Source organism: Marmota marmota, unplaced genomic scaffold (assembly GCF_001458135.2).
Source record: "Marmota marmota marmota unplaced genomic scaffold, marMar, whole genome shotgun sequence".
NCBI classification, from domain to species: domain Eukaryota; kingdom Metazoa; phylum Chordata; class Mammalia; order Rodentia; family Sciuridae; genus Marmota; species Marmota marmota.
The window spans coordinates 24818203-24844060 of record NW_026000082.1 but is presented as its reverse complement, the minus strand read 5'-3'; the positions used below and the strand labels follow the sequence as shown (position 1 = coordinate 24844060).

The 25858-nt window shown below is 37.5% G+C and overlaps 1 protein-coding gene across 34 annotated transcripts in view; it reads left to right on the top strand.

Moving 5' to 3' along the window:
- The window catches only part of Macf1 (microtubule actin crosslinking factor 1), a 334558-nt gene that overhangs the window by 281053 nt on the left and 27647 nt on the right, over nucleotides 1–25858 (top strand). For 26 of the 34 annotated variants that reach the window (XM_048815714.1, XM_048815707.1, XM_048815706.1 and 23 more), the window contains 27 exons: nucleotides 437–596; nucleotides 940–1266; nucleotides 2270–2354; nucleotides 2878–3119; nucleotides 3760–3966; nucleotides 6951–7070; nucleotides 7529–7636; nucleotides 9142–9360; nucleotides 10485–10688; nucleotides 11403–11411; nucleotides 12310–12541; nucleotides 13168–13394; nucleotides 14491–14613; nucleotides 14710–14811; nucleotides 15200–15301; nucleotides 15395–15568; nucleotides 15660–15815; nucleotides 15929–16126; nucleotides 16625–16753; nucleotides 17548–17721; nucleotides 20324–20479; nucleotides 20581–20787; nucleotides 20923–21042; nucleotides 21744–21913; nucleotides 23051–23210; nucleotides 24012–24206; nucleotides 24377–24505. In XM_048815714.1, the coding sequence (XP_048671671.1) occupies nucleotides 437–596; nucleotides 940–1266; nucleotides 2270–2354; nucleotides 2878–3119; nucleotides 3760–3966; nucleotides 6951–7070; nucleotides 7529–7636; nucleotides 9142–9360; nucleotides 10485–10688; nucleotides 11403–11411; nucleotides 12310–12541; nucleotides 13168–13394; nucleotides 14491–14613; nucleotides 14710–14811; nucleotides 15200–15301; nucleotides 15395–15568; nucleotides 15660–15815; nucleotides 15929–16126; nucleotides 16625–16753; nucleotides 17548–17721; nucleotides 20324–20479; nucleotides 20581–20787; nucleotides 20923–21042; nucleotides 21744–21913; nucleotides 23051–23210; nucleotides 24012–24206; nucleotides 24377–24505 (4435 nt within the window). Of the gene's footprint in view, nucleotides 1–436; nucleotides 597–939; nucleotides 1267–1854; nucleotides 2355–2877; nucleotides 3120–3759; nucleotides 3967–6950; nucleotides 7071–7528; nucleotides 7637–9141; nucleotides 9361–10484; nucleotides 10689–11402; nucleotides 11412–12309; nucleotides 12542–13167; nucleotides 13395–14490; nucleotides 14614–14709; nucleotides 14812–15199; nucleotides 15302–15394; nucleotides 15569–15659; nucleotides 15816–15928; nucleotides 16127–16624; nucleotides 16754–17547; nucleotides 17722–20323; nucleotides 20480–20580; nucleotides 20788–20922; nucleotides 21043–21743; nucleotides 21914–23050; nucleotides 23211–24011; nucleotides 24207–24376; nucleotides 24506–25858 lie in introns of those variants that run through there. The other 8 variants (XM_048815718.1, XM_048815704.1, XM_048815721.1 and 5 more) reach the window with 4 other exon arrangements.

Here is a 25858-nt window from a genome sequence, read left to right as displayed (position 1 = left end):
CCCCGTTTCTCTTCCTCTACTCCTAGTCTTCCTTCTGTTTGCATATTGTTTTTTTAGTTGGTGCTTTATAGATATACATAAAGTATACATTCATTCCATCTCAATATGTGCCCAGGTGGTATAAGGATTTGATTCTAGTTCACATTCTATTGTTTCTACTTACTGGGTGACTGGACAAATCTTCCTTTAAACTTTCAAGGTCAGTTTTCTGTTTTATAAACTAGAATAATTATTCTGCCCACCTTACAAGGTTATAACAGGACCAGTAAAGGAATGCTGTGAAAACCTTTTATAAAGCAAAGTGCTGCATAATGTGTGTTCTGTTTATTATTGGTATTTAAACTGGTCTGATAACACTGTCCTTTAACTGAATTTATTACCATTAAGTTATGATGTGACTTTCTGCCTGAGCAGCTTGTTCTATATGTTTGTGTAGGCAAAACCAGTTGGAAGATATCCTGGTTCTGGCCAAACAATTCCATGAGACTGCTGAGCCTATTTCTGACTTCTTATCTGTCACAGAGAAAAAGCTTGCTAACTCGGAACCTGTTGGCACTCAGACTGCCAAAATTCAGCAGCAGATCATTCGTCACAAGGTAGGAAGGAGTTCTAAACAAAGTCACAAAACTGGAGAAAGAAATCCTAGAAATTAAAAGGGAAAAAAAAAAACTGCAGCATTCTAGAAGATGTATTTTATGGGGTTTTTATTTTCAGTTTTAATTTAAAATAAGGTCAAGTTTTTAACTTTTATCTTGGAAGTAAATGTAGAAATTAACTAGCAAGCTACCATCAGAAAAATAAATAGCTTTTTTTCCTACTTTTTATATTATTTTTATCTCCAGTAGGTGAATTTTTTAATTTAATTTGTTATTTGTTGTTTTATGTTTGCTTTTCATTTATTTTGTTTCTTCTATTCATTTTTTCCATCTGGATTTCCAGGCTCTGGAGGAAGATATAGAAAACCATGCAACAGATGTGCACCAGGCAGTCAAAATTGGGCAGTCTCTCTCCTCCCTGACATGTCCTGCAGAGCAGGGTGTGCTATCAGAAAAGCTAGACTCATTGCAGGCCCAGTACAGTGAGATTCAAGACTGGTGCTGTCGGAAGGCAGCACTGCTTGAACAGGCACTGTCCAATGCTAGACTGTTCGGGGAGGATGAGGTGGAGGTGCTCAACTGGCTGGCTGAGGTTGAGGACAAGCTCAGTTCAGTGTTCGTAAAGGATTACAGACAGGATGTCCTGCAGAAACAGCATGCTGACCACCTGGTATTTGTGTTTTCCATTTATTGGTTATGTTATTGAGTTATTTTTTCATTTTTATTTGTGTTTTTTTTCTTTTTCTTCATTCCAAACACTTCAACTTTATTTTTTACATAAGTGCATAGTTTATAGACTTGGTGCTGAGTACTAATCTTTTAGGATGGGTTCATAAAAATACTTGTACTTAACAAACTGAGTCAACAATTCTAGACGATGGTACAGGGTATAGCTAGAACTCATCTCAACTACAGCTCATAACTTGTATCATTAGGTAATATATCATTGCGTTTCCATTTGAACAGATTTATGAAAGAAAATGAACTTTAAGAAAACAACATATGCCCAAGATTCAGTCATATCCTTATAACTTTTAGAATATTTCTGGAATTGTATGCTCAAATTTCAGGAATTCTTTGTCATCTTAGTAGATGCCTTTTCTAATTTATTTTTTATGAAATCTCTTTGGGGGTAGTAAAAATAGGCAAAGTAGTTTTTAAAATAATATTTTTTTGCTTACTTTGACAACTTCAAATATGGAAAATTCTTACAGTTCTGATTTTCTGTATCTTTGTGTGTGTGTGTGTGTGTTGCTAGATCTCAAAACCAGAGCATCGTGCATGGCAAGCAAGGATCCTGATTTAAGTCAACCTGTTCTTTCTTTTCTTGAACATTCTTACTCTTTATTTTGGACATAGTAGACTTTTTTTTTTTTTTTTTTTGCTGAATTTTACTTCTATCTTTCTTGGGTTCGGATTTGGTACCAGTAGATTTGTAAAACTGATTCAATCCAAATATCTCATCTAGCACAAAGATAAACTTGCCTATAAGTATCTAATTTAATGATTTTGAACAATCAATGGGGTAATCAAACATTTCAAAAAGGGAATTAAATATCTAATATTGAACTAACCTGGTATTCATCTCTATAAATTTAGTCTCTTGAAGATCTCTATATTTCTTTCCTTTGTTGTGCCATAGTTTTGAAATTAATAGTGTTTTTTCCTTTCAGGCTTTAAATGAAGAAATTGTTAATAGGAAGAAGAATGTAGATCAAGCTATTAAAAATGGTCAGGCTCTACTAAAACAAACCACAGGTACTTTGAAAAGTGTCTCTCTTAGCACCTCTCTTGTCTCAAAGACAGTCACTTATCCAGGGAAATAAATACTATGCATTAGCAACTTCTCTTTGTATGTTTGAGAAGTTTAGTATTCACTAACTGTATTAGCATGTGCTCCAGAGCCTTATGACCTGTTTTCCTGTTTCTTGGTAAATTTGAAAACTACCAGACTTAGTTGTCTCCCATCTGATTATAGATAATGATTCCCCCTCCCTCCAATATGTGAAATGCCAGCATTTACTGCAAGGTACTGGGAACATCTAGAAACACCTGCAGCTAAACTTAGATCCTAATCTCAGAAATGTGTTTTTTTTTTTTTTTTTATATATATATATCAAGTAGCAGGTTTATTTGCCATTTACCCTTAGTGTGGGATGGTAAGTGAAATAGCTACCAAGGGAGAGAACATCTTTGAAATTTAAGCTCTAGTTTGAACTTGGGTGCTATAGAGACAGCCTTATCCTCCTAAATATGATTAACTGTGTGCTGTTCTCCACAGGTGAAGAGGTGTTACTTATCCAGGAGAAACTAGATGGAATAAAGACCCGTTATGCAGACATCACAGTCACTAGCTCCAAGGCCCTTAGAACTTTAGAGCAAGCCCGGCAGCTGGCCACCAAATTCCAGTCTACGTATGATGAACTGACTGGTTGGCTGAGGGCGGTGGAGGAGGAGCTGGCAGCCAGTGGAGGACAGTCTCCCACAGGGGAACAGATACCCCAGTTTCAGCAAAGACAGAAGGTGAGCCCTCATTTCACACCAAAAAGGGAATAAGGCTTCATCTTTGTCATAATTCTCGTTTTTTACCTTTACTTCAAATCTAAACCAAAAATGTCTGTCTGCATCCTCTCTTATTTACTCACCAACAGTAAGATCTGGCATAAAGACATACATAAGAATCCTTGTGATCTGAAGTTTAATACTGCTTCTTAGAAACTTTGCTTCATATGAAACATTTTTTAATTTACCTTCACAATTTGTTCTCTAAAGAGTGCTTCATGGTTCTCTTTGATTCTCCTGCAGGATCTAGTGCATTTTTAGATAAACAGAAATACTGTGTAGGAATTAGTTAAGTTAGATGCTCATGGTTAAAACATTATTTATCATGTCTATTCAAGTGGGGAGAAAAAAGAGAGCACTGTTTGTCTTCCCCACAGACAATCTGGCTCAAGTCTTACAGACATTCTAAGTAAGCAACATCTAAACCTAAACTTGGGCTTCAGAATGATAGAAAGATTTGAGACAAGGAAAAAAAACTAACTGAAGGAAGGAGGTCAGTGTCGTGCTGGGATGTGTGGTAGAGATAACACTTTCTACCCAGCACAGCTGCTAATGTGCTTTATTTAGCAATGTATGGCCTGAAATTTTTTTCCTTCCTTAGGAATTGAAGAAGGAGGTCATGGAGCACAGGCTGGTGTTGGACACAGTGAATGAGGTGAGCCGTGCTCTCTTAGAGCTGGTGCCCTGGAGAGCCAGAGAAGGCCTGGATAAACTTGTGTCTGATGCCAATGAGCAGTACAAACTGATAAGTGACACTATTGGACAAAGAGTAGATGAAATTGATGCTGCTATTCAGAGATCACAACAGGTAATGTTTATAATATCTCTGCATTAATATTTTAGGCAGTGGGAATAGGTGTATAAAAGTATACTGCTATGACCCACATAAGTTCAGGCTCAGGAATAAGGTGAGATCAGGGTAAATATTATACAACAAACATATTTCAGTAATTGGAAACAGTTGGTAGAGAGGATGTGAGAGTGGATCATGATTTGACCTGAAACACCTGACCCCTTTAAGAAAAGAAGAACTCACAAAAAAGTCTCCGTAAGGCCTTTTCTTAAAAGTTGGGCCAGTGGTGATGGGAGTAGATTATATGTAGACCCAAATGGTCCAAATGTATAATAATCTTAGTTTGATATAATCAAGTGTCTTAACATTAAATGGAAGAGGAAAAGAAACCAGGAACTATAATTACTATCAAATATGCAAACCAAAATAGCAGAGCCATCCAAAATAGAACCCTCTCAGTAAACACAGGTGTCATATTTCCCTTGATCTTTTTTCCTTCATGCTTTCTGGGAAAAGGTTATTTGCTGTTTTTTGTAGCTGAATATACACCTACTAATGTGCCATAGCACAAAAAATAAGATAGCATGGGTTTATAGTGATAAGCAAATGTTTCCTGAACCACGTATAGGTTCTGACTTTAAGCATATGTCTAATATCTTTAGGGTTAATCCTTATCTTAGCCAGGTATTTCCATATGCCAACTTACTGGGTTTGGGAGAAATTTATTTTTCTCTTTAAATATAGGTTGAATGTCCCTAATCCAAAATCCTTCAAAATCTGAAATTTTCTTAAGATTTTTCATATGAGAGTTACTCAACCAGTAAAGTTGTCTGCACAAATATTCCAAAAATTCAACAAAACTCTGAAATCTCAAACACTTCTGGTCCCAACTGTTTCTGATAAGAGATACTTAACCTGTATTAGCATAGGTTAGCAAAGTTGAAAAAGAGGAGATTAAAGATTTGGGGGGCCCTCATGATCAACAGTCATGAAGATAATGTTCTTGATATTATATAGACACTTAAAGATTTGGTGTTCTTCATGCACCACAAATAGAGCGTAAATCTCCAGGACATATAAAGAATTCATAAAAACTGGGCTGCAGTTGTGGCTCAAGTGGTAGAGTGCTCTCCTAGCATGTGTGAGGCACTGGGTTCCATCCTCACCACCATATAAAAATAAAATAAAGATATGGTATCCACCTAAAACTTTTAAATGAATGAATGAATGAATGAATTTAAAAAACTGAACACCAAAAATCAAATAGCCCAATTAATAAATGGGCTGAGGAACTGATCAGACACATCACAGAAAAAGGAAATATGATCAATCAACAAATATATGAAAAAAAATGTTTAATATCTTTAGCAATTAGAGAAATGCAAATCAAAACTCTCTAAATTTCATCTTACCCCAGTCAGAATGGCAGTTATCAAGAATACAAACAATAGGGCTGGGGTTGTGGCTCAAGTGGTAGAGTGCTTGCCTAGCATGTGTGAGGCACTGGGTTCATCCTTAGCACCATATAAAATAAAGATATTGTATCCACCTAAAACTAAAAAATAAATACTTAAAAAGAAAAAAAATACAAATGTTGGTGAGGATGTGGGAGGAAAGGTACACTCATACACTGCTGGTGAGAATGCAAATTGGTACAACCATTATAGAAAGTGCTATGGAGATTCTTCAGAAAACTTGGAATGGAACTACCACTTGCTTCCCAGCTATCTATCCCATTCCTTGATTTATACCCAAAGGACTTAAAATCAGCATATCAAAGTGATGCAGCCACATCAATATTTATAGCAGTTCAACTCACAATAGCTAAACTATGGAACCAACTGAGGTGCCCTTCAATAGATGAATAGATATAGAAAATATTGGGGCGGGTGTGCACATGCACAATAGAATATTACTCAGCCTTAAAGAAGAATGACATTATGGCATTTGCTGGTAAATGGATGAAGTTAGAGAATATCATGCTAAGCAAAATAAGCCAATCCTAAAAAACCAAAGGCCAAATGTTTTCTCTGATATATGGATGATAATTCATAACGGTGGGGGGCAAAGGGGGGTCACTAGGGAAGAATAGAGTTACTTTAGGTAGAGGAAGTGAAGGGAGGGGAGGGGGTATAGGAGTAAGAAGGGTAGGAGAATGAGTCAGACATTATTCCCCTATGTTCATATATAACTATACAACCAGTGAGTTTCTACGTTATATGCAACCAAAAGAATGAGAAATTATACTCCATCTATATATGATGTATCAAAATGCATTTCTGTCATGTATAATTAATTAGAATAAATAAATTTTTTTAAAAAGAAATAGCTTTACGCCAGGTGCAGTGGTGCACGCCTGTAATCCCAGCAGCTCGGGAGGCTGAGGTAGGAGAATCTTGAGTTCAAAGCCAGCCTCAGTGCTGAGCAACTTAGTGAGACTCTGTCTCTAAATAAAATACAAAATAGGGCTGGAGATGTGGCTCAGTGGTTGAGTGCCTCTGAGTTCAATCCCCAGTAACAAAAGAAAAAAAAATAGCTTTACTAAGGGAGAAAGAAAAGATATGGCATTCTTTTGGGGTTCTATACTTCTTCAGCTGGGCAAGTACTTCCAATCCAAGTTAACTTTATGGAGCTTTCTATTGCCATTTTAAGCTTATATTTAAATATCAAATATCTAACTGAAACTATTTAGCGTCCAGGTAGGAAAGAAGATTGGCAACCTCCTGAAAACATTCTGATAAGAAGCATATTTCTTTTGAAGGGTGTCAATTTCTGTTGTTTCTGGTTGTGGGCCCACTAACTGGATTCTGTAGCTTCCTTTTAAGGAAGTTGAAATATGACTTGTGATTTTAATAAATTATTTTCAGTTTTGGCTTTACTTTCTGAGGTATAAGTTATTACTGAAAATTCAAGCCTTTCTATATTGGATAAATTGTATTTACAAGAAGGAGACCTTGGCTGTATATAACTTGTGCTTTTTTCTTCAATATATTCATTAGTATGAACAAGCTGCTGATGCAGAATTAGCTTGGGTTGCCGAAACAACACGGAAACTGATGGCCCTGGGTCCAGTTCGCCTGGAGCAGGACCAGACCACGGCCCAGCTACAGGTGCAGAAGGTGAGCATTACACCCGAGTGCCCACTGTGCCTGAGCCCCAGAGTCCCACCAGCCCTGGGTGACTAGGGGAGTTTCTGACTGTCCCAGGTCAAGTCAAGTGGAATGATTTAATAGAATGATGACAGATAGAAATTAATATTATGTATACTTGATTGGGATGAGGTATAGATTCTTTTTGTTTGGTGTTGGGGGGCCGGGGGGGTAAGAGGATAGGACCATTAATCCAGGAGTATTCTATAGGTAACTATTTCCTTGATGATTTTTAGGAGGGAAGATGTTTTTGTAAATTACTAAAAAGATAAGCATTGAAGATGTTGAATAAGCAAAGTGTTAAACTTTTAAGAACAATTTTTTTGTGTCTTGAATGCAAGGAATTTTTCATAGATTGTATATTACCTTTCATTAACAGTCTTGGATTCCTTTTACTTCTTGACTTAACTGCAGTTTACTTTTCAAAGGCTTTCTCCATTGACATCATTCGACACAAAGATTCAATGGATGAGCTCTTCAGTCACCGCAGTGAAATCTTTGGCACATGTGGGGAGGAGCAGAAAGCTGTATTACAGGTGAATTACAGTCATTTATTTACCATATTATTATTATGTTAATCATAGTAAATTAGAAGTACTATTATGAAAAAATGTTTTAAAGTTTTTTCCCTCCTGGACTTTCTTATTATTGTTTTTTTGTTAAAGTCCTGCTTGATGTGCTAGGGAATTCAGACTCTTGACCCTGTAGTCACAAATGTCTAAACATCCATACTGTATAAAGTGGAATATGTTGCAAGAGGAATTGCTACTTATCCTCAGTCCATAAAAGTGAGCTTTGAATAACTTTTCAAGGTATTTTGGTAGGTTTTAAGAACCATATGCAGGGGCCAAGGTAGTGGCTCAGTGGTAGAGTACTTGCCTAACATGCATGAGGCACCACATAAAAATAAATAAAATAAATAAAGGTATTGTATCCACCTACAATTAAAAAAAATTTAAAAAAAAAGAACCATATGCCAACATTAATTTCTTTTATGTGTCCTAAAGGTCAGACCTATTTTTTAAAGAATTGACCAACATTGTGTGCAGACCAGTTTTGTGTGCTTTTTTTTTTTTTAAGGATATGACTGACCTCTGTCTCCTCAGAAATCTTCATAAATTGAGCTATACTCCTAAAGATTTAAAATATAAATGCCCACTTTTCTAGAAACTCCTTTTTCACGTATTTAGTTCTTAATGGACCTTTATTTGTTCAATGTTGAGAATCGAACCCAGTACCTCACATGTGCTAGGCAAGCACTCTACCACTGAGCTGCAACCCCAGCCCTAGAGACTTATTTTTTTCCAGAGCTCCTCATAGCCTCTGAGATATTCTGTTTTAAACTGATGTGTTGTAATAATGCTGTACCATTGTTCTGTGTCATTGCTAAAAGGTTATTTTGTTGTTTTTTTCTCATGTTTTACAACCTTTTAAACTATGTTCATATATCTTAAATTATAAAAATAATAAATGTCTGATAGGAAATTTTAAAATTCAAATAAATGTAAAGAAGGAAAAATCATAAATTTTTATTTGCTGGTAAATGGATAGAACTAGAGAACATCATACTAAAAGAAACTAAACTCAGAAAATCAAGGGTCATATGTTTTCTCTCGTATGTATAAGGTAAAATAAAAGGGGAGGAAAGGGGTGTGTGTGTGTGTGTGTTGGAGGGAGAACTCATGAAAATAGAAGAAAGACCAGCAGAGTAGAGGAAGGGGACCAGAAGGAAGGAAGGAAGGAAGGAAAGTAGAGGTACTGGGGAATGAAATTGACCAAATTATGCTGTGTTGATTGGTTATACTGTGTGTATATAAAAATATCTAACAATGAATCTTGCTGTTGTATGTAGTTGTTAGGTACCAATAAAAAGAGGGAAAAATTGTAGCTGAGTTATAAGAAAAATAATCATTTGTAACTCATTACATTAGTTAATAATTTAATATGCATTCCTTTAGACTTTTTAAGGTAAATATACTTGCATTTCTTTTCTCATAAGAGTTCATAATAATTCTTTTTATTTTTTATTTCTGGTTCATAGGAAAAGACAGAGTCTCTAATACAGCAGTATGAAGCTATTAGCCTACTCAATTCAGAGCGTTATGCCCGCCTAGAGCGGGCACAGGTCTTGGTGAACCAGTTTTGGGAAACTTACGAAGAACTCAGCCCTTGGATTGAGGAAACTCGGGCATTAATAGCACAGTTACCTCCTCCAGCTATTGATCATGAGCAGCTCAGGCAACAGCAAGAAGAAATGAGGGTAAGGAGCATGCCAAATTTTATTTTATTGCAGAATGAAAATGGGTTCTATAATTTATTCAAAAACAACAAAAAAATATTTTTGAGGATGATAGGGTGTTGTTAGACTACATGTGGTTGGATGGCTCTTTCCGCTTGGTTAAGCATCAACTAGAGTGAGCTCATAAAGGAATGTCAAAGCATTTGCTGCATATATATAGTTAAGATGAAAGGGAAGTTTATAGACATTTCAACTAACAGTATTACCATTAAAGTGCTTTGGGGGGAGGGGGCAGCTAGGATATAACTCAGTTGGTAGAGTGCTTGCCTCAAATGCACAAGGCCTTATTTTCAATCCCTAGCACCACAAAAAAATAAAAAGGGTGAAAATGCTTTTTTAAAAATGTTTACTTCTGGCTTGTGTTTATTACTATTTCTATATTCCTATAAGTGGAAAATGTAAACTAGAAGCAGCCAGCAGTAAAGTCAAGGAGTGATTGAACTATCAGAATTGTTGCTGTTCATAGTTCATCCTGTTTGGTATCTCTGTCTGGGTGGGAGACAGATATGTAAATTATAGTACATAGAAGTATTTATGAGTAAAGAAGAGGGTGAGATAAATTGGTATAATGCAAGTGACAGGGAAGATTGAGACATGATGTATCCAGAAAGACTTCCAAGGAAATGAAACATCTGAACTGGCTTTTGAAAATTAAGAGAATTAGGTAGTTTCAGAGCCCAAGATTTAGGTGTTGTTCTATTTCCCCATAAATGGAGAGATGCTAGGACTTGCTGATTTTTTAACATTTCAGTTTTGTTTTTTGTGATGCTGGGGCTCAAACCCAGAGCTTCATACATGCTAAACATGTGCTGTACCACTGAGCCATACCCTCAGCCCCATTCATTATGTTTTTTGGCTTGTGTTATTAGAGCTTTATGGTTATACATAGTAGTTAGGTTCATTCCTATAAACTCATACAGGCATGAAAATCAATTCCATTCATTACCCTTTTTTTTTTTTTTTTTCTTTAAATATGGTGCTGAGGATCAAACCCAGTGCCTCCTATGTGCTAGGCAAGCACTCTATAACTTAGCTACAACCCCAGTCCCATCCATTATGGTTTTAATCTACATTTCTTTCTGTAGCAACTAAGGGAATCCATTGCTGAACACAAACCTCATATTGATAAGCTATTAAAGATTGGCCCACAACTAAAGGAGTTAAACCCAGAGGAAGGGAAAATGGTGGAAGAAAAATACCAGAAAGCAGAAAACATGTATGCCCAAATAAAAGAGGAGGTGCGCCAACGGGCATTGGCTCTGGATGAGGCTGTTTCCCAGTCTGCTCAGGTATGTGTGTGTCTTACACTCCTAAAACCTTCAACTCTCTGCTAGTCTAAGCAGAAGATCTCAGTGTCAGGTATGCCTCTTTGCACAGGAATGCCAGACCAGCATGTTGATAATACATTATCCATAAGGCCTACTGCCTTTTCTTCCAAGAAACTTTGGCATACTGATACTATTGGAGTGTAAAATACATTTTGACTGATGTATACAATTGTCTATTGATAGTTTCCCTGAAACTTTTTATGTAATAAAGATCCTTTAGCAGGGATGATTTTAGATATCTTTGAGAGCCAAAAGCAATGACTGCCTCAACAAAAGTCAGGTTCCTGCTGGACCTGTTACTTTTGATATTTAGAATGACAATATATTAGCTTTCTCATTCAGGAAGTTAGTTGCATCCTATTTCAGAGAAAGATGTTGTAGTAGGGAGAAGTAGCCAAAGAGAAGCATTGGAGAGGAATTTAAAGCATGTAACTACATACTTTTCAACTAATATATTACTGTTAGTGATACTTTTGTCATGTCTGGGTATTTTATTCCTATGTTTAGTCAATATTCTTGGTTAATATTTGTACTTACTTAAGTTTTTCCCCCCCACCTCCCGTCCCATCTCTCACTCACATTGTGGAATGTGTTACTTTATGTTGTTGCTGCCTGCTCCTGTCTTCCCCACATCGTCACATTTCATTGTTGTGTTGACCGCGCCCACCATTACAGATTACAGAGGTAAGGTACCCATCCCCTTGGGGTTAGTGTATTTTTATAAAGCTGAAAATCAAAGGCATTAACTATAAAGAAATTTCCATGAAGTTTAGTGGAAGAAAATTGATTATTATTATGCCTGTTTTGTTTGGGGTGGAATCTAGATGTGAGGGAGTGATGGGAAGTGATTTTGTTAAGGAAATCTGCTTTTCCTGTTCGAAACTTAAAATTGATAAGACGCTAATGAATGAATCCAGAGTTAGTTTTAGATGGTTTTTTTAGGAGGCAAGCTTATCTGTTTTCTTCACTTTCTGCCTCAGATTATAAAATGAGAATTTTATACTTATAGTCATGTTATTCAGAGTACCAGAAATGTGGAAAGGTAATTGTTCTTTTAGAATGAGGTTAGATTTGCCCTTTCTCATGCCAACATTTCCCTCTCTCACTGTTATGTACGGTGAGTTGTCAAATTGTATGCTTTTAAATTCCAAGTCATGTACCATATTAAGTTCCTCATCCATTTACACAGCTGGTGGAGGGCATCTAACTTGTTGGTCTGGTGTGTTGCATGCAACTGTCATCTGAGATGTTGACATACTGACTCTCACCAGTTTCATAGTCTTGTTCCTTTCTCATTGTATTAGTTGGAATAGGAAAAGTTTTATGACAACACTAATGATTTGAGTTGATTTCTGGCATATTACTTAATATCTTTTGACTCAAATAAATATTGCCTTTCCCCCCGACCCCAATAGCCCAGTTTCTGGTGTACTATGCCCAAAATGATCTATTGGCCAAACCCAGAACTTTAACAGCCATTGGGCTAAACTGAACACAGATTTATATCTACTCCTTATTCCCAATATTTCCCCAAAAAGTATGATAAGTTACTAGTGATGGCTAATATTCCAACTTTATTTAGTTCCATGATAAAATTGAGCCCATGTTGGAGACTCTGGAGAATCTTTCCTCTCGCCTGCGAATGCCACCCCTGATTCCTGCTGAAGTAGACAAGATCAGAGAGTGCATCAGTGACAATAAGAGTGCCACCGTGGAGCTAGAAAAACTTCAGCCATCCTTTGAGGCCCTAAAGCGCCGTGGAGAAGAGCTCATTGGGCGATCTCAGGGAGCAGACAAGGATTTGGCTGCAAAAGGTGCTTGTTGGATCTACTTATTTTTAAAGAAAGTCAGCAGAATAAATTTCAAGCTGAGGTTATCTCTAGCATCCTACCAGATGTATTGCATTGAATGTAAAGACAGTCCCCAAATAATGAGTATTCTAAAAAGTCGTTTGGAAGTCATTTAGAATTCAGAACATGTTTCCCCATTGAAATAAGGTTACAATTGGTAGTTAGATTCCCAGGCCAGAAAACAAATCCTCCTTTAACTCCTAATGTGAGTAAACTATAGTATCAATAGTGGGTAGAACATAACTACTTTTTATACATTTTCCATGGGAAATAAACAAGTTGAACACAGAACACTGGAAGTAGAGTTTCCATCACAGCCCCTTTGTAAATTAGGGGGTTTTATCTTAGTAGTACCTTTATATTAGAGATTTCCATATTACTTCTGTGGCCCCTTTATGGGGGAGACCAACATGGGCAGAAAATATGAAAGTAGAAATAATAATAAAGCTAAAATAGAAAACTGTCCATCATTTATACATTTTAAGAGAATTTTTAAAGATAGTTTCACTGAAAATGTCAGAATTTCTGATGAGATTGATTTTAAGTACTCCAAGAACTCCTGTTTTCACATCTCTTCTTTACCCACTCAGAAATCCAGGACAAACTGGACCAAATGGTATTCTTCTGGGAAGACATCAAAGCTCGGGCTGAAGAGCGAGAAATTAAATTCCTTGATGTCCTTGAATTAGCGGAGAAGTTCTGGTATGACATGGCAGCTCTCCTGACCACCATCAGAGACACTCAGGACATTGTCCATGACTTGGAAAGCCCAGGCATTGACCCATCCATCATCAAGCAACAGGTTGAAGCTGCCGAGGTAAGAAGAAAACAAAGCCCCTTTTGTGTGTGTGTCCTCCAGCAAAGCATTCTATCCAAGTAGGTTATGCCAACTGTTAGCCATGTTAAGTGCCTTGAAATTGTGTGTGTGTGTGTGTGTGTGTGTTTAAGGCTTTTTTTTTTTCCACCAGGGAAAAAAAACTACTCAATTTCTTTAATGTAAAAAATTAAATAGTAGGAAAGAAAATTTCCTAGTTTGGGACCCATCATCCATAGGTAACAATTGACTTTCTAGTCCTTTTGCAGAGTCTAGTTTTTACTAAAAAATGCTTTCCACCTTATTTTATCCAGTTTCCATAAGCCAATCCTACCCTGATATTTTTCCATATCAACACTATTTGTTTCCTCGCCCCTGTCAATGTCAGTCCATGAACCACACTTTATGATCCGGCATAGCACTGACTTTCTTCAAAATTATATAGCCTAGCACTCCTGTTATGCTGGTCTGTTAGTGCTGACTTTGTGATTTATGCTGCATTATTTCACCTTATTCATTTACTTCTCCATAATAGACTTCTGGCTATAGATTGTAATCTCCTTGGAGGCATGAAGGGATGAACCATTTGTAAAATTATTGAAGCTTATTACAACTTTCCCATACTGTCCGAATTTCTGCTGCCATTTTTACCATCATTGCATGCTCATTGTGTCATTGTGTTATGTAGATTTGTTGTGTTTGTGTGTTTGTTTTTGGTACTGGGAATTGAACCCAGGGATGCTTTAACATTGAGCCACATCCCCAGCCCTTTTTTGTAATTAGAGAAAGATTCTCGCTGAGTTGCTTAGGGCCTTGCTAAGTCATTGAGGCTGGCTTTGAACTCGCAATCTTCCTGTCTCAGCCTCCCATGCTCTGGGATTACAGGTGTGCACCACCGTGCCTGGCTATAATGTATATTTGATATATATTTTGGAGTCTAAACTGTACTCTCCGGATAAACAAAATATTAAGAGAACTTAAAACCTTTGAGATTGACAGTTCTATTCATTGTGTGCTCTTGACGGAGCATGTACAAAGTTTGAGAAGTTCTGTTCTGCTTTCACCTTTGGCTCATGTTCTATTATACCTTTACATGTAGACTATTAAGGAGGAGACAGATGGTCTGCATGAGGAGCTGGAGTTCATTCGAATCCTTGGAGCAGATTTAATTTTTGCCTGTGGAGAAACTGAGAAGCCTGAAGTGAAGAAGAGCATTGATGAGGTGTGGAAAACAAATGAGGAGTTCAGATGAAACATTAGTGTATTCAGATGGAGAGTGATATTACTTAAAGAATCTGATTGGATGTTTTTCTTCTAGATGAACAATGCTTGGGAAAACTTAAACAAAACATGGAAAGAGAGGCTAGAAAAACTTGAGGATGCCATGCAAGCTGCTGTGCAATATCAGGACACTCTTCAGGTAAGAGGCCGGGAGGTGACCACTTAGGAAACACAGGTTCCTTGGTCATTTTCTGAATTCAGCACAAGAGTGAATCACCTTCATGGGGTTCTCACTGAAGACAATGCTGGTTTCATGTTTCTAGCCAGAGACTCCCACTTCTACTGGAAAAAGCACTGGCACAGGCTGTTGCTGCTCCTTTAGCCATTTTTATCATCATTGCATGCTTTCCTGTTTATAGTCTTTCACCTGCACAATGAAATTGGCCTTATCGTGAAAGTTATTGCTTGCTGGAAGTCCATACCCAGGGTATCATGAAGCATAGTATTAGCAAGAATAATGCTAATTCTCTCCCGACCCTGTATATTTTTTTTCACTTTTGTTTTCTATATTTGTATTTTTATTTTAGGCTATGTATGACTGGCTGGATAACACTGTGATCAAACTCTGCACCATGCCCCCTGTTGGCACTGACCTCAACACTGTTAAAGATCAGTTAAATGAGATGAAGGTTTGTATCTGGAGAGGACTTTGGAAGAAGAGGTGCTTCTTTTCAGCTTTTAAAGGCTTGGTTTGATATTAACACCTGGTACATCTCTGATAGGAGTTCAAAGTGGAAGTTTATCAGCAGCAAATTGAGATGGAGAAGCTCAATCACCAGGGTGAATTGATGTTAAAAAAAGCTACTGATGAAACAGACAGAGACATTATACGCGAACCACTGACAGAACTCAAACACCTCTGGGAGAACCTGGGTGAGAAAATTGCCCACAGACAGGTAAGGCGAGTGGTAGAATACATGAATGAAATGTTCTGTGCTCCTTTTTAATTCCCTAACAAATGTTCCTTTTCTGTCTTGTTCCGAGCAGCATAAGCTAGAAGGTGCTCTCTTGGCCCTTGGCCAATTCCAACATGCCTTAGAGGAACTAATGAGTTGGCTGACTCACACTGAAGAGTTGCTAGATGCTCAGAGACCAATAAGTGGAGACCCAAAAGTCATTGAAGTTGAACTTGCAAAGCACCATGTAAGTATTTTCATCTCTAATTCTGTTGGCTTGGTAATATATTGCTCACAGAAGCTTTTTGATGATTTAATGATAGTTATAGAGCTACATTATGCTATTCTATGTTTTTTTAGGTTCTGAAAAATGATGTTTTGGCTCATCAAGCTACAGTAGAAACAGTCAACAAAGCTGGCAATGAGCTCCTTGAATCAAGTGCTGGAGATGATGCCAGCAGCTTGAGGAGCCGCTTGGAAACTATGAACCAGTGCTGGGAATCAGTGCTGCAGAAAACAGAGGAGAGGGAGCAGCAGCTCCAGTCAACACTACAGCAGGTATGTGCATTATCCAAGGTAGATAGGAATTGCTGTGTAGAGGACACCAACCTGGAGAAGATACCACTTGGTGTCTTGTTGAAACTTGTCCGAGAAGAGTAGCTTTGATTAGGTGGTTCTTTTTTGTGTTTGTGTGTAGCTCCATCTATTTACTATTCAGAATTAGTAGATCTTCATGTAGCCCCTGCTTGTTCACAGATTCTGTTTTTTCTCTAGATCTAGTCAGGTCCCTCCCTGGGCAGCAGTTCCTTGGTCAAGTAATCCATTCATCAGATTATATCAGACATCTATACTATGTTACAGTGAGGTTTGAAGGATTCTGCTAGATTCTAACAATAAACAAATAGATTATACCAGTAGTACAACAGAACAACTCTGGCTGTGTACAGTTCCTAATTCCTTCCTCATAATAACATTCCTCATGGGATTATTGAGAAAGTTTACTTGTGAAGCTGAGAATTGACTACTGACATCACTGATTATTCTTTTTTTCAAAAGGCCCAGGGTTTCCACAGTGAAATTGAAGATTTCCTCTTGGAATTGACTAGAATGGAGAGCCAACTTTCTGCATCTAAACCTACTGGAGGACTTCCTGAAACTGCTAGGGAACAGCTTGATACACATATGGTAATAGCAACTTCTTTAAACTGAGAATAAGTATCCCACATTTAATAGCTATTTTCTGAGGTGTATATATCTGGGAATCTACAAAGTAGTGAATTTTTACCAACAACGTAGAATAACCTTAAGCATTAACTGCTTATTTACAGATTTTAATACCCTACTGTGGGGAGCAGTACTATCAGGGAAGAATAAGCTGGAAATATGTCATTGAGCTTGTAGATTTTGAGTTGGACTGCTTGGTTGGTACAAGAATATTGACTAGAAAATGGGAGCATCAAGAAGACAAATATGAGGGCTGGGGGTATAGCCCAGTGGTAGAGCACTTGCTTGGCATGTGTGAGACCCTGGGTTTGATCCCCAGCACTGGATTGGGGGGGGGGGGTTACAAATACATAGCATAAATCTGTTTGTATTAAAGAAAACTGCTCAGTGGAGTTAGGGAAATCAGAAATTCTGATAGTATTTCAAGAAATTGGGCTTAAAACAAAAGACAACATTATTTCTATGCAAATTCTTTATTGAAAAGGGAAATAAGTTATTGAGGAATAGTTTTGTTATCTTTGATCCTAAAAAGAAACAAAACTTTTTTCTTCTATTTAGTAGTGACAGAGTTATTTTAGTATAAATGAAGAATGGTGAGTTCTATTCCCTACCAATTCGGCAGTTGAATGAAATCTATGAGAAGCTTTTTAGTCTAGATGAGAGCTTCTTTGACTTTTCCAGGTTATGTTTATGAATCTGTATGTGGGTGTTTTTGAGGGGACAGGTATTGATATCTTTACTGCCTTTTCTCATAGGAACTCTACTCCCAGCTGAAAGCCAAGGAAGAGACTTACAATCAGCTACTTGACAAAGGCAGGCTCATGCTTCTGAGCCGCGATGACTCTGGGTCTGGCTCAAAGACGGAACAGAGTGTAGCTCTTTTGGAACAGAAGTGGCATGTAGTCAGCAGTAAGATGGAAGAAAGAAAGGTATTCCCACAAAACCCTGTGTTTGAGCAGTTTGCTTGGTGACTGCATGTAATTACCATCCTGTTTCTAAAGATTTTTCAAAGACTAATATAACAGAGGTTACAGAACTGATAACCTTAGAATTGGCTTTAAATAATCAAGCTATCTTGTCTATTTGTTTTCTATCTGTATCAATAATTCTAGTTTCTACTGAAATTTGCTTTTACAATTAATCATTCCTTTTCTCCATCTACCAGTTTAAGACATTAATGACTATGGCTGTTTAGTAATAATCCCTCCCATATTAATCTCTGATCTGCATCCCTGCTTAAAAACAAGGTTTTGTAGGGGTTGGGATTAGAACAAGTATGTAAGAAGTGTGACTAACAATTCTCCATGCAAGAAAATTTACTAAAAATTAGTGACCTCTTTCCACTATTCCTCAGAAATTCAGTTATTTTCTGTATAATAGAAAGGTCATCAGGGGTCAAGACATTCGTCCAAAAAGATTGTTTTTTATGGGTACAGAGCTTCATTCTGTTCTTTGCTTGTCAAATCCAGTGTGAAATACGCATACAAACCTAATGGTCATGTTCACTCAATAAATAGTTACTGAACAAGTGTGTACTGGGCTCTGCTAGGTTTATAGTGGAAACAGTAAACAAACGGACCCTATCGTTATGAAATTAATGGGCAGAAGGACATAAAACTGATATGAGCATTTTTGAGAGAAGCATTAATTTCATAGAATCCTTATAGTATGAGGTGGGTAATATTGTGATATGAGGTATGGCCAAAAGACTTGAATGCATGGCTGTGTTCCAGTCTTTGCACAGACTCTCATCTGTAGTTCCTGCAGACGACAGAACTGAGAATAAATAAACTGAGGCAAATTCTGGCTCCTACTCAGGAAGTTTTCTTATAGTGGAGCAAACTGCCTCAAAACTTACATAGTTCCCATCATCACAATTGGTAAGCAAAGCCAGGTGTCAAGGATTCTAATCTCTGATTTTATAGGAACATTACATTTCAGAATTAATAAAATCACTTATTAAATGTTTACTATATTAAGAAATACATAGATTTAACAATGGTTAAGAATTCCTGTTGTCTAGGAACTTATAATAGTATATTAATTTCTAAACTTTTCTATGATAGATTTGAGGTATACTTTATTTTCCACTTGTTTGCTCTGTGTATATGTGTGTGTATGTGTGTGTGTGTGTTGCTAGGAATGGAACCCAGGGTCTCTCAACGTTAGCCAAGTATTCTACCATTGAGCTATACTCTCAACCCTGTACATTTTTTATAACATTAATTTTTAAGTTTTTGGTTTTTTGAGTTTACAGAAGTAACTTGGAGGCATAAAGATGAAAAGCAGCTAGACATTTTTAGTGCACATCTTGGGGTTTCTTTGTGAAACTGCGTGTGTGTCGGGGGTGGGGGGGCTAGGGATTGAAGCCAGAGCTTTATGCATGCTAGGCAAGCACACTATCCCTGAGCCACATTCTCAGCCCTAAAATACTCATTTTTAAAAAATTCTGGACATATTCTTTTTTTTTTTTTTTAATATATTCATTTTTTAGTAGCCTATTTTTATTTTCCTTTGCCTACCTGGTAGGTGGTCCATAGTCAGAAGCAATCACTAAGATGTTGTAGGTAGAGGTCCCTCAGGATGAGCTTGTGAACTCTGGAATTAAGGTGTACTTACAGACAGTAGCACTTGCCCTTAAGGAGCCACTGCTTTTACCATTCTGATTTAGGTTACATGGGGTTAGTGGTGTGGCTCTGAAGGAGGTCATGCCTAGCATGCGAGAGGCCTTGGGTTCAAACCCAACAACCGGTATTATTAAACTTTTGCCGAGAATGTCTGTCATTTTTTTGTTACCTTTTCTGCTTGTGGCATAAGATATAAGACTCGGGCATTTCAAGTGTTGTGTCATCTGGAAATGCACATTTAAACAGAGAACGCTATAGCACACATCATGTTGATAGTAATGTACTTTTCAGTTAGTTATTCTTTACATCACAAAGATATATTAAAAGAAACCAAGATTTTTGCCCAAAGCAGGTTACAGGTCCTATAGCTGTCATCCCAAAAGGGTCTATTCACTTACTTTATTAAACAGTTTTACTACTTTTTTTTTTTTTTTTTTTTTTTGGTACCAGGGATTGAACTCAGGGTCACTCAACCACTGAGCCACATCCCCAGCCCTATTGTGTATTTTATTTAGAGACAGGGTCTCACTGAGTTGCTCAGTGATTCAGTCTGGCTTTGAACTCACCATCCTCCTGTCTCAGCCTCCCAAGCTGCTGGGATTACAGGCGTGCACCACCGCACCCAGCTACTTCTCTTCTTAAATGCCCCAGGAATGGGAGAGTGTCTAGGAAAGGAACTTGGCTTGCTAATTTTGCTCGTTCCTTTTCCATGTGTACACTGCTTGTTCAGTTGTTTTAGTTTCAGACACTAACATTAAAATGTCCCCTTCTTTACAGACTTTGTGTGTTTTTAGGTTAATTAAATGAGACTTCCTATTTAGAGGCATACAATTCATACCTTTGTTGTTCAAACTGTAATTCTTGATTTGGCATTTTGTGTGTGTGTGTTTTATTTAAAATTCAGTCAAAGCTGGAAGAGGCCCTCAACCTGGCAACAGAATTCCAGAATTCCCTACAAGAGTTTATCAACTGGCTCACTCTAGCAGAACAGAGTTTAAACATTGCTTCTCCCCCCAGCCTGATTCTAAACACCGTCCTTTCCCAGATTGAAGAGCATAAGGTAACTATGATTGATGATATTGCCATCCTTTGGAAGGAACTAGTTGAAAGGAATACTCCTTTATCTTATTTCAAGTTTAAAAAGCAACATTGTTCCCTCAGGTTTTTGCTAATGAAGTTAATGCTCATCGAGACCAGATCATTGAGCTGGATCAAACCGGAAATCAGTTAAAGTTCCTTAGCCAAAAACAAGATGTTGTTCTCATTAAGAATTTGTTGGTTAGCGTCCAGTCTCGGTGGGAGAAGGTTGTCCAGCGATCTATTGAAAGAGGGCGATCACTAGATGATGCTAGGAAGCGAGCAAAACAAGTAAGTTATCAAAGAAAGACATTAACTTATTGAACAACCTTATGCTGCATATGTTGTATCTCTGGAATTGTTCTTAAAATAAATTGTACAGTTTTCATATTCATTCCTATTGGAATTTATTTATTATAATTTTAGTTCCATGAAGCTTGGAAAAAACTGATTGACTGGCTAGAAGATGCAGAAAGTCACCTGGACTCTGAACTGGAGATATCAAATGACCCAGACAAAATTAAACTCCAACTTTCTAAGCATAAGGTAAAGAAGTTAATTGTTGCTAGGTCCTGAGCTAGCTTGCTAAAAATAGAAATCAGAGCTAATTAAAAACCAAAGATAACCAGGCATGTTGGCACATGCCTATGATCCCAGTGACCCAAAAGGCTGAGGCAGAAGGATCCCAAGTTCAAGGCAACTTAGCAAGGCCCCGTCTTGTGGGGGTTGGGGGCAATTGGTTAATGTTAAAAAAAAGTCAAGATGATGAAGCCAGGGTTCCTTTCCCTCCCCTACCCAACCCTTTAACCCCAGTGCTGGGGATCTAATCCAGTACCTTACTGATGATAGATAAGTGCTCTACTACTGAGCTGCAGCCCCAGCCCAGGGTCCATTTTATATCTAGACACTATTTAACCATGACATTTGCTCTTTTAAATAACAGTGAAGTGGTTATGAAAGCAACCAGCCAACACTGTAGGCTTTTGGAAATTGCCATGCACTGCTTGCTGTATGTGCCATAACAAAAAATATTAAATTTCTTAATGATAAGCTATTTATTGTTAATTTTAGTGTACTTTAGTTTTTTTGATACTATTTTTGGCTTCTAATCTGAAAATTCAAAAAAAATTTTTTTGTTCCAAATCAAGATATCATCTGTTGTTTTTGTTTGTTTGGGTTCTGGGGATTGAATTGAGGGCCTTGTGCTGTGATCTGATTTTTGCCACACTTTTGCTTTCTGGAAACAGGAGTTTCAGAAAACTCTTGGTGGCAAACAGCCTGTATATGATACAACAATTAGGACTGGCAGAGCACTGAAAGAGAAGACATTGCTTGCAGATGATACTCAAAAACTTGACAACTTGTTGGGAGAAGTCAGAGACAAATGGGATACTGTTTGTGGCAAGTCTGTGGAGCGGTGAGCATTAAATATCCCCTTCAAGGGTCTGTACATCGTGTCAGAAGTAGCTTAAGAATCTATTAGTAGATTAAAATAGTGACAAACCTAATGCATCAGTATTGAATTCAAAGAATTATGAAGGAATTTGAATACAATGTATTAAAACACTCATGTTTTAAACTTGAATTTTGCTGTATTAATAAGGCAGAGGCCCATGAAAATTAAGCCAAATATTTGTAAATCACTAATTTAAAATACCAATACCTGTCTTATTCACATTCTCAGTGTCAAACACTGTGCAAAGCCTCTACATATATTCAACCATAATACCTGATCTTTCCTAATCAGTTATTACTGAATGTGTGCCCAACAGTGCCTACTAATCATCAATCTTCATCAGAATCAGCAAGGTGTGTACTATTATTATTATCATTTTTACAGATGAGGAAACGATCACAGTGAAGTTTCTTTTATATATATATATATTTTTTTTTTTTTTAATATTTATTTTTTTAGGTGTAGCTGGACACAACACAATGCCTTTATTTTTATATGGTGCTGAGGATCGAACCCGGGTCCCGCCCATGCTAGTCAAGCGCTCTACCGCTGAGCCACAATCCCAGCCCCCACAGTGAGGTTTCTTAACTCCACCAAGGTCACTCAGCTAAGGGGCTGACCTGGGATTTGAACCTACAATTTAGTTCTCAAAGTTGTACTTTTATCCTCTCCTACCCATTATGCTGTGCTAAATATTACAAGATGTCTGAACTATTTGTACTTTTTTGATGAAAAAAAGGTCACACAACTAGTATAGGGCTAGGAGTTGAACTCCTGACTCTAGACCATTACCCAAATGCTCATTCTCTGCTTGGAGTACTAGAAAGTAATTAACAACAGACCTTGGATTATTAAGGTGTATCCTTGTATCATTGGACTACAAGATTTACAAAGCGTATCCATACCTATCCCTTGCACTCTAAAGAGTAGTTTGATTAAAAGTGTGTAGGCACTTCTCTTAGTCACTTTTTATTCTAACTATTCTCGCATGGAATTCACTATATAGAGTTCAAGCAATTTTCCTTTTCAGGAAGTCAGAATTATAAGTCATCCATTAAAAGGATCATAAAAACAGTGGAATTTGTGTGCTTTTTTCAGGCAACACAAGTTGGAGGAAGCCCTGCTGTTTTCAGGCCAGTTCATGGATGCTTTGCAGGCCTTGGTTGACTGGTTATATAAGGTAGAGCCACAGCTGGCTGAGGACCAGCCTGTACATGGGGACCTCGACCTTGTTATGAATCTTATGGATGCCCATAAGGTGAGGGACAAGATTTGGGCCTCAGAGAAGGCAAAATCATAGGGTCTGTGGGTACCTTTGCCCTGTGTTAACCATCTAAGGGAGAAAAAGCCTAACAGCCTGTATCTTTGCTAAGAGGCATCTCCTCGTTTTCTGTGTTTAAACAAACTTTGGCTGGATTCTGCATCATTCATAAAGAATTTACCAAAATTGGTTTGATTCAGAGTTGGCAATATGTAAACTCCACTTTGAAATTCTCCCTCTTTCTGTTTGTCTCTCAGTTGAGTCACAAAATGAATTTAAATTCAGAAGGAAACCCTTAAAATATTCTTTTCACTGATAACCTAATATGGCAATGGGAGAGATTTTTTTAAAACCATTTTTGAATGGTTTAAAACCATTCAAAACCTAACAAGTCTAATATCATGCACACCACTATTTATTATAACCTGTCATTTTGAACTGCATACTGTCCTCCTTTTTAACTACAAAGCATTGAACTCTACTTTGAATTTATATAAAATTTATTCTATGCACTGTAGTTGTATTCCTTTTTATCTCCCATAATTCTGGAAAGTTAATATAATTATTTCCATTATATAGAAGATAAAACTGGGACTCACGTTAACTACCTTATCCAAAGTCACACAGCTTATAAATTCCTGAACTGACTTTCATAGAACCATGTCTTCTGGTGATTTTTCTACACATCATTTTTCCTCTTCTGTGCATAAAAAAAGATTAGAACCCACCAGATGAATAACTACTTTCTCAGTGTTTTGCTCCTTAGACTCAAAACGTTTGTCCTATCTTCTTTTCTAGGTTTTTCAGAAGGAACTGGGAAAACGAACAGGAACTGTTCAGGTCTTGAAGCGGTCAGGCAGAGAACTGATTGAGAATAGTCGAGATGACACCACTTGGGTAAAAGGACAGCTCCAAGAACTTAGCACTCGCTGGGACACTGTCTGTAAACTGTCTGTTTCCAAGCAAAGCCGACTTGAGCAGGCTTTAAAACAGGTAAGGTTTTCAAGATCTACAAATGAAAGATAACCTTTGTGGAGGCTGATGGGGACAAAAGTGCCTATGTTATCCTAAAGAATTGAGTCCCTGACCTTTCCCTTGGCATGCCCAGTGACCAGGAGCTTGGCTGCAAAAAGCGTTCCAATCTTTTGTGCTTGTTATTTCAGGCAGAGGAGTTTCGGGACACAGTCCACATGCTGTTGGAGTGGCTTTCTGAAGCAGAGCAAACTCTTCGCTTTCGAGGGGCTCTTCCCGATGACACAGAGGCCCTGCAATCACTCATTGACACTCATAAGGTAATCCAGCCCTCAGGTTCGGTGACCTGTGCTGTCCACCCAGTGAGGGCTGCCCCACCACTTAGAAAACAGCATTTGCTTGCATATATCATCCATTATGTGAGAAAGAACAAAACTGGAAGAGTTCAGCTCATTGGTTTAGTAGGAAAGAAAGAGAAGTAACTGTTCATTTTTACAAGAGTGATTCATGTTGGTTATAAACAAATAAAACACAATAGTATTATATAAAGAAAATGTGAATTGTTCCTCTTTTTCCCTGCATTCTCCTTTTCTTAACTATTATGTTACTAGCTATGGGTCCTAGTCTGATCCCCCAGAATTGCTTACCAAGCTATAGAGTAATTAGTGTCTGGGGCCTCAGTCTGCTCTAATGAGGTGGGAAGTGTTTCCTTTTTTAATTTTCATGTTACCTACCCCAAGATTTTAAATCTTGGTTTTCTCATTGTATTCTCTTATGAATTTTTTTTTTTTTTTTTTAATATTGTTTTTGAGCTGGGGTTGTGGCTCAGTGGTGGAGCATTCACCTACATGTGTGAGGCACTGGGTTTGATCCTTAGCACCACATAAAGATAAGGTAAAGATATTGTGCCCACCTATAATCTTTTAAAAAAATTATAGTGTTTTATAGCTCTTTATGTTTTTCTAAAACAAATATGTTCATAAATGTGGAAATGAAAGAAAGTAAGATTTAAAAAGAAACTAATTCAGAATAGGAAAAAGGCCATACCACTGTGTCCTTAGGCTTTATCATCATCTCTAGCAGAGCAAGACACTTAGGGTAAAAGGAGATACCTCTCACCTTCCAACATCTTTGAGAACTAGAAAGAAAAGGCAAGACAACAGAATAATAGGCTTGAAGGTCATGAGGTAGAAACAGATTTAGTACGTACTTGGGTGTGTGATGCAGGGACAAGTGGGTGAAACCTACTAAATGAGAGACTGAATAGGTACCATAAGGGTGAAGAGGAAGGCAGCAGTCAGACCATTCTTAAAGAGTTTTGTATTCTGAATTAATAAAATTGATTGTGGCAGGGGGCGGGGGGAGGACCAGAGACACCAATTGTGGTGGCACATGCCTGTAATCCCAACAGCTCAGGAGGCTAAGGCAGGAGGATTGCAAAATCAAGGCCAGCCTCAGCAACTTAGCAAGACCCTATCTCAAAACGAAAAATAAAAAGGGCTGGAAATGTGGCTCAGTGGTAGAGCTCCCCTGGGTTCAATCCTTCGTACCATTTAAAAAAAAAAAAAAAAAAGCTAGACATACCTATATACAGGTTTTTAGAGACCTGTTAAAACATCAGGGAAAAAAAATGAAATTTCTTTCACCTTTCAATATTAATTAATCGTGGATAC